Source organism: Hemitrygon akajei, chromosome 9 (assembly GCF_048418815.1).
Source record: "Hemitrygon akajei chromosome 9, sHemAka1.3, whole genome shotgun sequence".
Classification (NCBI taxonomy): Eukaryota; Metazoa; Chordata; class Chondrichthyes; order Myliobatiformes; family Dasyatidae; genus Hemitrygon; species Hemitrygon akajei.
In genome coordinates, this window is record NC_133132.1 from 95682437 (window position 1) to 95701075 (window position 18639).

General features: G+C 41.3%; 1 protein-coding gene across 12 annotated transcripts in view; it reads right to left on the bottom strand.

The window, feature by feature from the left end:
* The window catches only part of znf451 (zinc finger protein 451), a 95574-nt gene that overhangs the window by 13165 nt on the left and 63770 nt on the right, over positions 1-18639 (bottom strand). For 11 of the 12 annotated variants that reach the window (XM_073056547.1, XM_073056538.1, XM_073056539.1 and 8 more), the window contains 6 exons: positions 16735-16846; positions 13600-13747; positions 11458-11584; positions 10611-10770; positions 9012-9159; positions 2332-4031 (listed from right to left, as the gene is read on the bottom strand). In XM_073056547.1, coding sequence (XP_072912648.1) covers positions 2332-4031; positions 9012-9159; positions 10611-10770; positions 11458-11584; positions 13600-13747; positions 16735-16846 — 2395 coding nt within the window. The remainder of the gene's footprint in view (positions 1-2331; positions 4032-9011; positions 9160-10610; positions 10771-11457; positions 11585-13599; positions 13748-16734; positions 16847-18639) is intronic. The other variant, XM_073056541.1, reaches the window with a different exon arrangement.

Consider the following 18639-nt stretch of genomic DNA (forward strand, 5'->3'; position numbering starts at 1 on the left):
CTCAATTAACATACAAGAAACACCTTGATTCAGTAGAACTTCAAATGAAAGACTCTTGAACCATAGCAAAAGTGATAATCCCCAGGTAAAGCTGAAAAAAGCAAATATCTTTAAGTTTAGAGCATTTAAACTGCCCTTCATGAATATAATTTGCAATGGTTATTTAAAAGACATTGCTCCCAAAATGACGAGGGCTATAGATAGGGTAAATGTAAGCAGGCTTTTTCCACTGAGGTTGCGTGAGACTGGAACTAGAGATCGTGGATTATGGCTGAAAGATGAAATATTTAAGAACTTATGGGGGAACTTTTCAGAAGATGGTGAGAGTGTGGAATGAACTGCCAGCACATGTGGTGGAAATGGGTTTGATTTTAACATTTAAGAGAAATGTGGATAGGTACATGGATGGGAGGCATGTGGAGGGTTATGGTCCAGGTGCAAGTTGATGAGACTAGGTAGATTAATAGTATGGACTAGGTGGGCTGAAGAGCTCATTTCTGCACCGTACTGTTCTATGACTCTATGACAAAAGGTCCAGTATCATTTCAGTCTTTGTTCTTTCTGGGCACAATACCTTAACATTAGTCTCAAAAGGTTCATAGGAATCACACCACAATGAAAGCAGGATTGCAAAGGTTTGCATCCCATCGGTAATGAATGAGCTGTCTAAACTAACCAAAACCAAAGAAGAAACCTTTCATTTGGTGGGGATAAAGAGTTCAGAACTGGGGCAGAGGGATCTCAATATGGTAACAGCACACAAGTGTTTTCCACTGATCTTGGGTGGGATTAGAACTAGAAGTCATAGGTTAAGGGTAAAAGGTGAAATAGTTAAGGGGAACATGAGGGGGAACTTCTTCTCTGAGTGGGTGGTGCGAGTATGGACCAAGCTGACAGCAGAAGTAGTGGATACGGGTTCAAATTTAAGACAAGTTTGGATGAGTACATGGATGAGGGGTATGGAGGGCTAAGCAGAAGAATAGTTGACAAGAACCACATGGGCAAAAGGCCCGTTTCCATGCTGTAGTGTTCTATGACTCAATGCCCAGCAATACTCCCACATTCTACATTTAAAAAAAACATGAAGGCCCAGATAATTGAAATTAAAACCACCATAAGAACAGAGGACACATTGTAGGACAGAATTAGGCCATTCAGCCCATCAAGCCTAGTCCTCCATTCCATCTATTTTCCCTCTCTACCTCATTCTCCTGCTATCTCCCAGTAACCTTTCACAGCCTGATTAATCAAGAATCTATCAACCTTAAATGACCTGGCCCGCACAGGCACTTGTGGCAACAAATTCCACAGATTCATCAACCACTGGCAAAATAAATTCCTCCTCATCTTTGTTCTAAATGGATGTTAATCTATTCTGAGGCTGTGTCCTCTGGTCCTAGACTCCCCCACTATAGGAATATCCACTCTAGGTCCATTCTACTTCGGCCTTTCAACATTTGATAGTTTTCCAATGAGATTCCCCCCCCCCCCCAACCCCCATTCTTCTAAATTCCAGTGGGTACAGGCCCAGAGCCTTCAAACACTCCTCATATGATAACCCTTTCATTCCTGGAATCATTCTCATGAGCCTCCTCTGAACTCTCTTCTATGTCAGCACATTCTTTCTTAGATAAGGGGGCCATAACTGCTCACAATATCAAGTGAGGCTCTACCAATATCTTATAAAGCCTTAGCATTACATACTTGCTTTTGTATTCTAGTTCTCTTAAAATGAGTGCTTACATTACATTTGCCTTTCTTACCACTGACTGAACTTGCAAGTTAACCTTTAGGGAATCCTGCATGAGGACTTCCAAGTCCCCTTGCAGCTCCATATTTTTAATTTTCTCCCCATTTAGAAAATAGTCTACAATTTTATTTCTACCAAAGTGCATGACCATACCAGATGAACCCCATCTGTCTGGTGCAACTGGCTTTAAGGCGCCAGTAACCTGCTTTTGTCCCTTCTCTGTCAGTAGAAATGGTTCCATCAGGCTTAGTAGCTAAGCCACACATGAAGGCCAGAACTGGACTTGGTTATCTGAGACACACACCATCAGGAGCATTTAATAAGTTATGGGAGCTTATCCCCATTATCCCCACCCCAAAGCTAAAGTAATATGGTAATTGATGCCTATACCCAAGTGAGCAGTAACATATAGATTTGACTTACAACAGAAAGGTGGAGCTGGGTGGTGAAAGGAATGAGGGAGGAAGTGAAAGAGAGAGAGTTTAACCTTCTCACTACTCCTCGCTATTCAGTTGGAGAATAGATATCAGTAGACAATGATCTGAGTGACCTCTCCAAATATAAACCCTTTGATTCACTACCTTTTCTAAAATGTCTGTCTGTACAATAGCTGACTGCCCTCTGCTTCTGAGGAAGAGCTGCTGCGTTGGATCGAACTAGTGCAACACGGAGGCTACCTTGGCTTCCCATAGTGGTCAGGTGATTCGTCGAGGCCTCGGGATCACAATTTGGCACTTTCTCCTTGGCATCATTGTGCTGAGCTCCTGTGTGTGGGATGCTGGCTGTATCATCACCATTCACTGAAGAACTAGCCGGCTGCGGCTCCAGCACTGTGCAGTGCTTACTGTGGTAGTGTATCTGGGCGCCTTCACTCGTGCTGAAGGGCTTACCACAGATGCACTTGACGGCAGTTGCAGCCCTTCTTACCCCATGGCACTCTGTCTGATGAATCTCGATGTCTTCCTCTGACTGGGCTGTTGCAGAACAGGAGCAGCTGAACCACAGCTTCCCCTGGCTGAACAGGTTTTTCATGCACTGCCGACTAGTCTCCGCCCTCTTCTCTTTGGAGCTGTAGTGCATCTGACAGCCACAGGAAAACCTCGAGGAGCCCTCTATCGCCTCAACTTCATCCACAGTTGCACCTCTGTGCTCCACAAAAATGTAGTCAGTGCTATGGAAAGCTTTGTAATGGTCGAGAAATTCACTTTCAGAGTTAAACTCTATGTCGTCACACAGTCCGCAGAAATACTTGACGTTTAGCTCATCGTTATGCTGATCACGGCTGTGGCGGTACAGTGTTTCCACCCTATGGAAACGTTTCTGGCAGAACCCGCAGCTGTATTTGTGGAACTGGTGACTCGCCAAGAGGCTGCAGTGCTGGGCGACACTCTGTTCGGACTCAAACATCTCCTCACATAACCTGCACTGCCACGAGCCGTTTACCCTGGATTCATTAGACTGGGTGGCTTCTGTGCCCCATGCAACACCATCGCTCCCATCTAGATCAGCTGATTGCCAGTCTGATTTGGATGGGGAGGGCTCGGGAACCACCAGTTCATCTTCATCCATTTCCTTCTCATAGTAGTAGGCATGGCCACTGTGGCACTCCATAACGTGGGTCATCAGGTCCTCCCTCCGGAGCATTTCTGCCTGGCAGCATGTGCACCAGAAGTGATAGTTGGTCAGGTGAGCTCCCCCGTGGCTGCGGCTCATGTGCAAGCTGATGATGCCAGCGTCAAGCGCCAGCTTGCCACAGACCAGGCACTTGTGGCGGATCCCGTTGGCAGACATTATGTGCTTCTCCACAGCCTTCTCGGAGTCGAAGTATTGGTGACATTCACAGAACCACAAGTAGGCACGTGGGCTGCTTCTGCCACTGTCGCTCTCCACTTTCTCTTCCTTCAAGTGCAAACCACTGCACTCCCTCCGGCTCCTCTTCGCGGAGCTGGGTGCGGAGAGCTGCCCGGAGCCAGAACAGGTCTTGGCCAGAGCTCTTTTGAAGGGAGAGTTCTTCCTGGCTTTGGACTGCTCTAGGGTCATGCGGAGGTCAGAGGGGAACTTGCTCTTCTCGTTGAAGTGGCAGAACTCCAAAATGGCCTTCTCCATGGTGCCTATCTGGTGGATTTTGTGCATGGCCTGCTTAGCGTGCTGACTGATCTGACTGTTGTCCACAAAGAGCCTATTGCAGTCCAGGCAGCGTCCCCTCACTCGGAATATAGCAGCAACTTGCCCAATGTCTTTTGCAGACACGGCAACAGGGCCAGCTCTCTTGCATCGTGTCCTGCAAACAAGAAAACTTTATGAGTAGAACATTCATGGAAGTGATCACCTTCAGTCCCAGTCATAAATGCAGCTACTGACTTCATCCCTCTGGAAACTCCGAGGATGAATATCACCAGAAAACTAGCTTCAAGTACACTGCCACTCTAACATGAAGCCAACTTCATCTCAAAAGCCAAAACTCTCACATTTTCTGTTATTATCCTGAGTAATCTTCATTACCTACAGACCATTCCAACAGAAGACTGACAGGCCTCCTTTAGTCTAGCCTCCATAAACTTCCTCCTAATATCAACTGGAGTCATACAGCACAAAAACAGGTCCATCTAGTCTACATTGAACTGTTACTCTGCCTAGACCCATCAATCCAGACATGGACCATAGCCCTCCATACTCCTCCCATCCATGTACTTATCCAAATTTCTCAAATGTCGCAATCAAACTTGCATCTTCCACTTACTCCAGCAGCTCGTGTAAACCCGCACCACCCTGAGTGAAGAAGCTCCCCCTCTGTATTGTATTGCTATCGCAAAACAAATTTCACCAAATATTAGTAATAATAAACCCAATTCTGAATCTAGTATTTAAACAGTAAAAGTCAGTTTTCCGATGTCTAGAAAACAGAATACCCTTAAGCATTTCACCTTTCACCCTTAACCTGATTTCTTGTTCTAGTCTCACCCAACCACAGTGGAAAAAGCCTGCTTGCATTTACCTTATCTATACACTTCATTATTTTGTACACCTCTGATAATAAATGTACTTTGACTTTGATCAAGGATGTATATGCCACCATATTGCTCGAGGAATATAAAGAATGTAAAAGGAATCTTAAGAAAGAGATTAGAAGATACGAGTTTGGTTTGGCAAATAAGGTGGAAGTAAATCCGAAAGGTTTCTACAGTTATATTAAAAGCAAGAGGATAGTGAGGGATAAAATTGGTCCCTTAGAGAATCAGGGTGGTCAGCTATGTGTGGAGCCGAGGGAGATGGGAGAGATTTTGAACGATTTCTTCTCTTCGGTATTCACTAAGGAGAAGGATATTGAATTGGGTAAGGTGTGGGAAACAAGTAAGGAAGTTATGGAACCTATGACAATTAAAGAGGTGGAAGTACTCGCGCTTTTAAGAAATTTAAAAGTGGATAAATCTCCGGGTCCTGACAGGATATTCCCCAGGACCTTGAGGGAAGTTTGTGTAGAGATAGCAGGAGCTCTGACGGAGATCTTTCAGATGTCATTAGAAACGGGGATTGTGCCGGAGGATTGGCGTATTGCTCATGTGGTTCCATTGTTTAAAAAGGGTTCTAGAAGTAAGCCTGGCAATTATAGACCTGTCAGTTTGACATCAGTGGTGGGTAAATTAATGGAAAGTATTCTTAGAGATAGTATTTATAATTATCTGGATAGACAGGATCTGATTAGGAGTAGCCAGCATGGATTTGTGCGTGGAAGGTCATGTTTGACAAACCTTATTGAATTTTTTTAAGAAGTTACGAGGAATGTTGACGAGGGTAAGGCAGTGGATGTAGTCTATATGGACTTCAGCAAGGCCTTTGACAAAGTTCCATATGGAAGGTTAGTTAAGAAGCTTCAGTCGTTAGGTATTAATGCTGGAGTAATAAAATGGATTCAACAGTGGCTAGATGGGAGATGCCAGAGAGTAGTGGTGGATAATTGTTTATCGGGATGGAGGCCGGTGACTAGCGGGGTGCCTCAGGGATCTGTTTTGGGCCCAATGTTGTTTGTAATATACATAAATGATCTGGATGATGGGGTGGTAAATTGGATTAGTAAGTATGCCGATGATACTAAGGTAGGAGGTGTTGTGGATAATGAGGTGGGTTTTCAAAGCTTGCAGGGAAATTTATGCTGGTTAGAAGAATGGGCTGAATGTTGGCAGATGGAGTTTAATGCTGAGAAGTGTGAGGTTCTACATTTTGGCAGGAATAATCCAAATAGAACATACAGGGTAAATAGTAGGGCATTGAGGAATGCAGTGGAACAGAGAGATCTAGGAATAACAGTGCATAGTTCCCTGAAGGTGGAGTCTCATGTAGATAGGGTGGTGAAGAAGGCTTTTGGAACGCTGGCCTTTAAAAATCAGAGCATTGAGTACAGAAGTTGGGATGTAATGTTAAAATTGTACAAGGCATTGATAAGGCCAAATTTGGAATATTGTGTACAGTTCTGGTCACCGAATTATAGGAAAGATATCAATAAATTAGAGAGAGTGCAGAGACGATTTACTAGGATGTTACCTGGGTTTCAGCACTTAAGTTACAGAGGAAGGTTGAACAAGTTAGGTCTCTATTCATTGGAGCGTAGAAGGTTGAGGGGGGATTTGATCGAGGTATTTAAAATTTTGAGAGGGATAGATAGAGTTGACGTGAATAGGCTGTTTCCATTGAGAGTAGGGGAGATTCAAACGAGAGGACATGATTTGAGAGTTAGGGGGCAAAAGTTTAAGGGAAACACGAGGGGGTATTTCTTTACTCAGAGAGTGACAGCTGTGTGGAATGAGCTTCCTGTAGAAGTAGTAGAGGCCAGTTCAGTTGTGTCATTTAGGGTAAAATTGGATAGGTATATGGACAGGAAAGGAGTGGAGGGTTATGGGCTGAGTGCGGGTAGGTGGGACTAGGTGAGATTAAGAGTTCGGCACGGACTAGGAGGGCCGGAATGGCCTGTTTCCGTGCTGTGATTGTTATATGTTATATGGTTATATACTACCTTGAGATTCATGTTCTTCCAGACAGTTACAGGAAAATAAAAAACTACAATAGAATTTATGAAAAACTATACATCAATAAAGACAACCAATGTGCTAAAGACAAATAGTGCAAAAAGGTGTGTGTGTTTGTGTGAGTATACGTGTACATACACACACTTTATAAATAATATCGAGAACTTGAGCCGTACAGTCATTGAAAGTGAATCTGTAAGTTGTGGAATTGGAGCTGTGCTGGTTCAGGAGCCCGGTAGCTACATAGCATAATATCAAATCCTCATTCGCATACTTACTAGGGAATAAAGCACTAGCTTATTCAACCCTTCCCTATAACTCAGGTCGAGTCCCAGCAATACCCTTGTAAATTGCCCATGAGCTAGTTCAAACCCAGACTGGCCATTATCCCTGTGCTCAGTGAACGACAGTGGCTTTCAGTTGATCAGACAAGTTCAGAGTGAACGTGCAAAACCACTTGAGCAACTGCAGTCTTAATTACAGTTGCTAATTAAAATTTTCACACCTTCAAAATGCCTTAAAAAGGTGAAAATAGATACTTTACATACATTAGATACTTTAGATACATTAAAATAGATACTTTATTGATCCCAAAGAAAATGTCAGTGTTAAAGTAGCATTACAAGTGCACAGATATACAAATATTAGAAGAGAAGTAAGAAAGAATTAAAAAAATAAGTTACTTCAAACAATCTAACAAGAGGGAGTCATCACTTCCTTGGCTATAGGTTGACTCATTATAGAGCCTAATGGGCGAGGGCAAGAATGCCCTCATATAGCGCTCTTTGGAGCAGTGCAGTTGTCTTAGTTTATTACTAAAGTGCTCCTCTGTTCAGCCAAGGTGGCATGCAGAGGGTGAGAAATATTGTCCAGAATTGCCAGGATTTTCCAGAGGGTTCTTTGTTCTATCACAGCCTCCAGTGTGTCCAGTTTGACTCCTATAACAGAGCCAGTCTTTCTAATCAGTTTACTGAGCACGTTGGCATCTCCCATGTCAATGCCACTGCCCCAGCACACCACTGCAGAGAAGATAGTACTGGTAACAATAGACTGGTAGAACATATGAAGGAGAGGCCTGCATACTCTAAAGACTTCAGTCTCCTCAGGAAGTAGTGGTGACTCTGGCCCTTCTTGTACACAGCCTCTGTGCTGGTGCTCCACTCAGGTCTGTCGTCCAGGTGCATCCCTAGGTACTTGTAGGTCCTCACCATCAATAGTAACGGAGCCGTGCAGGCTTGGCCAAATGGTGCTAGCTGAATCATCTGCAGCTCAACATCAGTAAGGGAAAGGAGATGGTGATGGTCCTCCACCAGGGCCCTCTATTCATCCTCCCACCCTCCCTTTATACACCCAAATATTGGTGTGTCATCAGAGAATTTCTGAAGATAACGTAATTCAGTGCTGTATCTGAAGTCCAAGGTGTACAGGGTAAACAGGAAAGGAACCAACACATAAAAAACTAAGGACCTCTATAACCCATTCATGCCCTCTTCTCATTGCTACCATCAAGGAGCAGGTAAAGGGACCTGAAGGCAGACTCAATGTTTTAGGAGTAGCTACTTCCCCTCCACCAAAATTTTCAATAGTAATCACAGCATTCAATCCAAACCCTAGTATTCTTAGCTTAAACAGCATACTCCCTAACCTACCTCTTCAAAGTGTACAGTCACAATGAAAATACTCAGAAGTTCAATTGTAGTTCAGTCAATGACCTTTTAACAGAACCTCAAGTAACAATCACAAGAGATGTTACAGATTTTAAACAGGTGTGTATTCCTTGCTTTTTCTTTTGATTTTAATTCAGTTCTCCATGTTCTGCAGTACTTTATTTACAGAATTAAAGCTAGTCTCTTAAACAAATAGTGTGAAAAACAGTATCACACTGACGAAGAAATTAGAAGTTAATGAAGTGCGAGATGGGCTGGGGAAAGAAAAAAAAAGGATAGCAACAGTGGTTTCTAACAAGTTAACCTTTCCAATTAATTGGATCTAAGAAAACTAATTTCTATTTTCATGCTATCAGGTGAAAAATAAAGATAACAAAGTTATATTACACTTTATTTACAGGCAAGTAGTAAAAGTCTTAGGTGGAGATTTTAGAAGAACATGACTAGAAGTCTGGCCTTATTGCCTGTCTCAAGAAAGAGACAGAAGACAAAACAAATTCCAGATCCTAGTGCCGAGAGTTTAATAGAAGGGTAAAAAATACAAGGGATACAATCATGGACAAACTCACCAACCTGAAGTGTGCTGTCAATTCGATATGGCTTCGAAGCATCTGTTGACAATCTGTACACTTAACGTGGAAAGGAACTTCCTGACATAAAGAGATCAGAAGCTTCTTTGCATAGTTAGGAAAAGGAAGAGGGCTGCGCGTTCCCTGCTCACCTGTTGAAAAGAATTAAAGAAAAATCAATTAGGATTCAGAGAACATGCCCTCTTCTCATTGCTACCATCAGAGATGGTGGGACAGGATCCTGAAGACACACACTCAATGTTTTAACAGCTTCTTCCCCTCCATTAGATTTTTGAATGGACAATGAACCCATGAACACTACCGCACTATTTGTGCTCTCTTTCTGCACTGTTTGATTAGATTTTTACATATTTCATATTCATTATAACATTGAACCTTTGATAATAAATGAATCTTAGAATATTTTAAGTATACAACTCTGAAATTTTTCAATTCTCCAGGTCCGGGTAGCCATGAAACCAAGAAAGAAAAGAAAGGCAGCACAATCATCAATCCCCAAATCTCACCTCCCCTCTGCAAAAAAAAACGGAACAGGCACACCAAATCCATCCCCCACCCCTGTACAAATCAGGCACATCAACCCACCAAATACCTCTTCCTGCACAAAACTGAACAAAAATAGAACAGGCCCAGTGACCCCCAAATCCTTCATCCCGCACAAAAAAACCCGAGAAGATCGGGCGAAACAACGCAATATAGAAACTAAGAGTGAAAAATAGACTAGAAGTATGTATTGCATGGTACTGCTGCCACAAAATAACAAATTTCACAACAAATGTTAGGAAGTATAGGTAGAATCCAGCCAACTTTCAACACTGATAAGATACCAAATATGAAACATTCATCTTACTTCTCTCTCAAGAGGTGTCGGCACCCTGCTGTTCCCAGTATTTGGTTAAAGTCCAGATTCACCCATTTTACCAAGTGCCAGCAAGAAAGCCCGTATTATATCATGCAAAACAACCGGTGGCTTATTTGGTTGTAAGGAGAGTCTCTCAACCAGCCCAAGAATTCATGACAGAAAATTACCCAGATGAGGCTTATTATTCCTTGATGACACTAGAATTCACTCAAAGCATGAGGATTTTTCTAATGAATGGTTTGAAGCTGTTAAAAGCCTGGTTTCAGTATGTTTGTTGCTTATTTATTCATTTTGTTCTTGAGCTTGGCATTAAAAGCAACAGCAATACATGTACATCAAAATATAACGAAAAGCATCATATCAACTCAGCAAGGATCGTTCTTAGCAGCCTGTAAGTGTCAGCACACTTTTGGTGCCAACATAGCACACCTGAACCAAATCTTATAGCTCGCGCTGTAAAATATTGTGTTAGCCGCTATGCTACTGCGCACTGTGTACAAATGATCAAAGAATCAACCAATATCAATGTCCCACTAGCCAATCTTATATGTTCAACTTCACTGAGCTAAGCTGCACATACTAAAACAATAATTTATTTGATCAATTGAAGTGATTCCCTAAGAGGGTCATCTAATTCATGCAGCAGAAGTTCAGTTTCACATTTATTACTTAAAAACATCCATGCATAAATGTTTCATTATACACCCCACCAAAACTTACCACTCAGTTTATGCCTCTCACGGAAATGGTTTGCCTTGGTCATGTGTTGCAAGCACTCATTCCTCAAGTTAAATAACAAATAGCAGCTCGGGCAAGCAAAGCACTGACATATCTGTGGTTCAAGGCCACGTCGGTGACCTTCAGCATTCCCAGAATCAACCTGCAAAATAAAATGTGCCTTCATTTATTAATTTAAGCTTTTACCATAACAGGCTGGGGATCTCATTGAAACCTAACAAATATTGAAAGGCCTTGATAGAGTGGACATGGAGAAAATATTTCCTTTTGTGGGGAAATCTGGGACCAGAAGGCACAGCCTCAGGATACAAGGACACTCCTTTAGAAGAGAGATGAGGGGGAATTTTTTAGTTGGTGGGGGGGGGGGGGGGGGTGGTGAAACTGCGGAATTCATTGCCAAAGATGGCTGTGGATGCCAAGACAACAGCCATATTTAAAGCTGAGGTTGATAGATTCTTGATTGGTAAGGGCATTAAAGGTTATGGGGAGAAGGCAAAAGAATAGGGTTGAGAAGGACAATACTTCGTCGACCAGGTAATCTTCAGGCCATCCCAATGAGGTTTATTACTTTATGTACTGGAGTGTAACTGTGTGTGACTGTATGTACTGTCCTTTACACCTTGTCCCCAGAGGAACAATGTTTCATTTAGCTGTATACATGTGTATGGTTGAATAACAATAAAATCGTCATTGAACTTATATTTATTGTGTTTTTTAAATTCTGTTCTTTATGGTTTTTTTTGCTGTATCAGATCTGGAGTATCAATCATTTTGTTCTCCTTTTCACTTGTGAACTGAAGAATAACAAATAACAAATTTTGAATTGTACCTTTAGAGCCAAATGATCTTCATACTTCTGGAGGTTTACAAATCGCTGACAGCATGCGACACAAATATACAAAGTGGATGGAGACCCCTGAAGTGTAATAGTTGGATCACATGGTGAATGGTCAAACCTGTTGTTTTGGAGATAAAGACTGCATTTCAAGACTGAACAGAAGCAATGACAAGAGGAACAAGATGCTCAATAAAAAGTTAAGTGATTACAAGAATAATCTTGTTTTCTTCCTCCTGACCTATGTTCTAAAGGGCTGTCCTTCTACTAAGCCCTCTGGTCCTAGACTCCCCCACTATAGAAAACGTCTTTTCCACATTCATATGATAAAGTTTCAATGAGATCCCCGTTCTTCTAAACTCCAGCAAGTACAGGCCCAAAAGCATCAAACACTCCTCATACCTTAACCCTTTCATTCCCTGGATTATTTTTCTTGAATGTTCTCTAGGCTTTCTCCAATGACAGTGCATCCTCTCCTTAGGCAAGAGGCCTAAAACTGATCACAATACTCCAAATGCAATCTGACCAATAACTTAAAAAGCCTCAGAATTGCATCCTTGCTTTTAATATTATGTAATCTCAGAAGTGATAATAGCCTATGTGCACTATTCCAATATTGGTTGAACAAACTCTATACCCTGGTAGCTATCACTCAATAGGCTTTATCCCAGATGACCTGGATTCCAATTCCACCCAACACCTTATCTGCATTTCCTCCCAAGGGGTAATTATACCTTGTATAATCCCATTATTTAATGTTCCCTGCAACGAAAAAAGCAGTCATTAATTCAGCCTTCAATTAGATTGTGCTTGATCAGCACCTCAACTTCTCCCTACTGTTATCCTCAAAAATAATTCTATAACAAAAATCTATTAAAATAGTGTTAATGCCTGATCAATACTAGGCATTAAAAGCTTTTGGGAAAAAGTTGCAAGTTTGCAGCTCTGTTTACATGAAGATCTTTCTGACATATTACTGAATACTGCTGGTGAAAACTTGTGGTTGAGAAAAGCCATACACTCAATGGCCACTTTATTAGGCACACCCATACACCAGCTCATTAATGCAAATATCTAATCAGTCAATCATGTGGCAGCAACTCAATGCATAAAAGCATGCAGTCATGGTCAAGAAGTTCAATTGTTATTTAGATCAAACATCAGAATGGTGAAGAAATGTGATCTAAATGACTTTGACCATGGAATCTTTGTTGGTGCCAGACAGGGTGGTTTGAGAATCTCAGAAACAGCTGATCTCCTGGAAGTTTCACAAGACTTTAGAGTTTACAGAAAATGGAGTGAAAAAGAATCCAGTGAGCAGCAGTTCCTTGGGTGAAAATGTCCTGTTAATGAGAGATCAGAAAATAGCCAGACTTATTCAAACTGACAGCAAGACAACAGTAGCGCAAATAACCATGTTACAACAGTGGAGTGCAAAAGAGCATCTCTGAAGACACATATTGAAACTTAAAAGTGGATGGGCTACAGCAGGAGACTATGAACATATACTCAGTGGCCATTTTAGCTTAACACCCAATTCAGGGTAGTTTAGCATTCACCGATTAGGGTTCAGTTACCACTACCGTCCATAAGAAGTTTGTACATTGTCCCCAAGACTGTGTGGATTTTCTCTAGGTGCTCTTGCTTCCTCCCACATTCCAAAGATGTAGAGTTAGAATTAGTCAGTTGTGGGCATGCTATGTTGTCGCCGGAAGCCTGGTGACTTTTGCAGGGTGTCACCAGCACATCGCAAAACAACAATGCAAGCAGCGCACTTCGCAGTAAGTTTGGATTATGTTGTTTATCTTTGTTTACAAATAAAGCAAATTTTTTATCTTTAATTCTGGTGAAAATGTTTTATCTCTCAAAGGAAAATAAATTCTAACTGAGATGCAATGTCGTAAATTGAATTCAGTGACTGAAGGAAATAGAAAAGTAGGCAGTACATTGGCATCTCAGCCTCATACAGTAAAGTTTAGTAACCTCATCAGCAGTGTATTACCATTTGATATGTTTATCAATGTTAAGGAATTTATTCTGTTATTTTCCAGTTGGCTGTCACTACTCTGCAATATCTTGGCTTTTACACAAAGGCAAGACAACAATAATTTTACTTTCAAAAAATTAAGAGTGTACCTTTTCAAGTGTCCTAGAAGTAGATGGCTATTATCAAATTTTCTGTTACAGTTCATTATTGGGCAGTCAATGGGATCACAAGTCGCAGATGCATTCAAGTGCCTTTTAACTGTGCCACGGCCAAAACTGACAACACCAGGCTTCGGTCCTGTTTTAACAGATACATTGAAGTGTGGTGGACAGGAAGCGAGCGAGGGAAGAGGGTGGGAAGGGCAAGAAATTGAAAAAGCACAAAGGGAGGAGATTTAAAAACCAGATGAAAATAAACTATATATCTGATCAAATATTAAAATTATGAATTTTCCATGCAATTTACTGCAAAAGTCAAATACTCAAATCTTGATGTTGTTTTCATTCTAATTTTTAATAATATACACTTCAACTGCATGAATTAGCATTCGTCAAAGAATTGTGATCGGAAAGTCAGATCACACAGGATGTACTTTCTCATTACTACCATCACAAAGGACGTATAGGAGCCTGAAAACACATAGTCAGCGTTTAAGAACAGCTCCTTCCTCTCCGCCATCAGATTTCTGAATGGACAATTGAAATAACTTATGAACATTACCTCACTATTTTTGATGTCTATTGCGCTACTTATTGAGATGCAGTGTAGAATGGGCCCTTCGAGCCATGCCGACCGGCAATCCTCCAATTTAATCGCAGCCTAATTCAGGGACAATATACAATGACCAATTAAGCTACCAACTAGTATATCGTTGGACTGGGGAGGAAACGAGAGCACCCAGAGGAAACCCACTAGGTCACGGGGAGAATGCTCAAGCTTCTTACAGTTAGCAGCAGGAATTGAAAGTGCCACTTATACTGTAAAGCGGTGTGCTAACCATTATGCTATCATGCCGCCCCAATTTTATTTATTTTTATATACATCTTATTACAATTTGTAGTTTTTAAAAAATAAGTATTGCACTGTAACGCCACTGCAAAATAAATTTCATGACATATGTCAGTAACATTCCTAACGCTGCCTGTAAGGAGTTTGCACGTTCTCCCCATGACTGAGTGGGTTTCCTCTGGGTGCTCCAGTTTCCTCCCAGAGTCCAAAGACATACTGGTTAGTAGGTTATTTGGTCATTGTAAATTGTCCTGTGATTAAGATAAGATTAAATGGGGGAGGGGCAGGTGGGACTGCAGGGCAGCGTGAAGGGTTGGAAGGGCCTATTGCACACTGTATCTCAATAAATAAACAAACATTAAACTCGATTCCAAGTACAGGTTCATCTTTCATACTCCATGCCCCAATCAGGTTCTTTCCCCTAAATACTCCAGTAGTACGTATGGTACATTGGTGCCAATGTCAATCAATGGTTGTGATCCGAATACACCAACCTCCAATCCTCACAAGACCCACCTACTTTCAGAGTCAGCTGAAATTGCAGCATGAACTGTGCCATATTGCAGACACAAAAGTACTAGTTAATTTTTATTGAACCTTCATAAATCTGTGGGAATTTTCATTTCTGCAATGAAATACTTTAACCCACGTCGATACTTTACATTTTGAAGATTTTGGCTAATGCCATTGTATCATGTCCATAAAGTTTTAACTCCAACTCTTTCCCAAGGTGCAACTTATAATGCACTGCAATTCACAGTTCTAACCTGGGGAAAGATCGCATTGGTTTCATTTGGGGGTCTGCTGCAGAAATCTGCAAGCCTGAGGGTCTGGAAATGGGTGAGCAGTCAGAAATTGAGTGAGTGGATCAGTTGATCAGGCCCATTGCAGGTGGTGTCCAATAATGCAAAATCTGAGGTGCTTCATATGCCAGAGCAAAAAATGCAGATATGAGCTTACTGATATAGAATAAAAGCTTTTTCCAAGAAGTCTTTTTTTAAAAGAAAATTGAGAGGGGGATTCTGAACCATGCAACTGCAAGAAGGACTCGTTCTCCATCCTGCCTCACCCTCCACGACCCCAGTCAAAGACTCTTGGGGTCTCTTTCCCTTCCCCTATTACCTACCTAAACCAATTCAGTTTGGTGGAAAATTGGTACAGAGCAAAGAAAGCCTTTCCATTGCGTAAATCACAAATACATGTCCTGATGAAGTGTTTCAGTCTGAAAAGTCAGCTGATTATTCCTATCCATAGATGCTGCCTGATCTATTGAGTTTCTCTAGCACATTGTGCTTTCCTCCCATTGCGTGTTTACAAACTCCCCACGTTGCAGCATAGGTAACCGATTCCCACCAACTGACATCTAACTGCATCCAGCCACTAAGTTCAGTCAAGTAACTAATTTGTTGGCTAGGTCTGACTCTCAACCTACTTTCAAGGAGAGAACCTGCAAAGCAATTGTTTGAGATGGATTTCCCATGGTACTTTTTCAGATACTGTATTTTTCTTTTGCCCCTCAATGTATCCATTAGCAGGAGAAGTCTTTTTAGCCTCAACATTCAAGCCATCTGCCAGACTTAAATATGTTTCAGCTGCAAGTAAATGTTGCAGCTTTACAATGTCCTGGTCAGACCACACTTGGAGTATTGTGCTTAATTCTGGTTGCCTCATTAAAGGAAGATGTGGAAGCTTTAAAGAGGGTGCAAAAGAGATTTATCAGGTTACCGCCTCGAATAAAGGGCAAGTCTTTTAACGATAGATTGAGCAAGATAGGACTTTTTTTTCCTTCGGCCAATGATATATGACTTGATAAAAGTGGACAGGATTATGAGGGGCATACAGTAGACAGACAGATTCTTTCCCCCGGGACAGAAATGGCCAATACAAGCGGACATAATTTTAAGTTGTTTGGAGGAAAGTAGAGGGATATGTCGAAGATAAGTTATTCACAGAGCGGTGCTGAGTGGAATGCACTGCCACGGGTGATGGTAAAGGCAGATACATTAGGGGCATTAAAGAGTCTCACAAATGATTTTTAAAAATGGAGGTCTATGTAGAAAGGAAGGGTTAGATTGATCTTAGATCAGTCACCTTAAAAAGGATGATACAACATCATGAGCAAAAAGGCCTGTACTGTGGTGGTCTGTTCTACATGTTTGTGAGTACGTGGATGCACTTCTGTAAGATCCCAATATTGGTCCTTTGTTCATACTACTTAGTCACAAGCATTATGATCAACTAAAATTGTAATCTATGAAACTCGAGAGGAAGCATACCTGGTACTTTCAGCCACTCATTAACACACTTTCTTGCCTCTTCTGCTGCAGTTTGTCCCTGAATGAACTCCAACTCCTGCAAGCCATGAGCATGCTGGGAATCTACCTTCTCCTGTGAGTGGAAACACACAGAACTCAGAGGCAAACTCTTCCCAATAGCAAACCAGAGCTGGATAGGGCCATATAGTTTCAGTAAAAAAAACAAGATCAAAAACACTCGATGCTGGAAATCCAAAGTAAAACACACAAAATGCTGGACGAATGCAGCAGATCAGGCAGCATCGATGGAAGGGAATAAACAGCTGACATTTGGGCCCAGACCATTCATCAGGACTTCCTGATATATCAACCATTTATTCCCTTCTATAGATGCTGCCCAACCTGCTAAGTTCCTCCAACATTTTGTGTGTGTAAAACAATTGGGAGAAGTATTAATGTCTTGAGGAAAATAAACTGCATAAGATTAGATTAAACATTTAAAAATAAATTACATATAATAGTAACAATAAAACACAAAACAAAATTTGAGTATGTTCAAACTTGATTCAGCCACAACTCTCCTTCCAACAGAATTAAAACAAATCTTCTTGAGATGTATATCTTTTTGTGGGAGAAAATAGGATTGAAGCTTTTCATTGATTCTGTTGTATTTCTTTGTATCTATAGTTCTCTGAATGCCAAAAGGAGGATGAAATCTCAGGGTAGAGTATGGTAACATGTGTACTTAGAAAACTTATTTACTTTGAATTTGAATAATAAATATGAAAACCTTTCTGTAAGTAATACTTTTCCCTTACTCACAGCTGTTCTGTATCCTTCAAATCATCCTCTAACTTACGTGGACCTTTTCTTGCTTGCTACTAACCATACGTATTGGTTTCTCTTCTCACTCTTTAACCATTAACTGAATCTTCTAAGAATCTATCACTGGCTCAACCCTTACCTATTTGCTAACTCTCATCAAAATGCATCAAGTTTCACAAACACCAAGAACAAACCTCCAATCAAGTGATCGCACCTCTGGTCCACATCATATACTCACCCTCGACTTGATATTAAATACTGGGCCCCTGTCCCAAATTCAGTTACGTCAGTAACACAAGATTCTGGAAATCTTGAGCAACACACGCAAAATTCTAGAGAAACTCAGGAAATCTGGCAGCATCTAAGGAGGGGAATTAACAGTGACCCTTCATCAGAACTGCAAGGGGTACAAATCAGAATAAGATGGGGAGAGGAGGAGTACAAGCTGGCAGCTGATAGGTGAGATCAGGTGAGGGGGAAGGTGGGTTGAGGGGGGAGCTTCCAACTTCTCTATTATGTTAGACTGTGATGTTACACTGGACTTGAGCTTCTAGCTGTGTATCTACAGCAGCTCCAATTCTCTTCCATCCACCCACATCAGTTCATTTGCTTCTAGGCCTTTCATCCTAACTCAAGTCTTAATTATTTTGACATCCTCCTGACTAGCATCTCTTCTAGCCATCATACAAACACTTCTGCCATGACAAAAACTCGTCAATTTGGTTGCTACACGTATTAATATCCCAATACAAAATGATGAGATCTCGAAACTGTTGTACAAGGCTCTGCTCTAGCCATTTCTCTGTCCAATGTGCAATTTTGGTTTGATGGAGGTACCAAATAAACTAAACCATCCAAGGAAAACTGCCAAGTTGGCTGAATAATAAGAAGCAAAGAACAATGATTGATGGGAGTTTCAGAGACAAGGTGACTTCTCATACTAAAGTCTTGCACGACTCACTGCTAGGTTGCCTGTCTTTTGTAGTTATTTCCCAAGATAAGGGCTTAAATACAAGAGCCATGGTTATGAAGTTGCAGATGATCCACATCATTGATAGTACATAAAGAAAAAAAGCTGCATATGATAAGTTTTGATCTAAA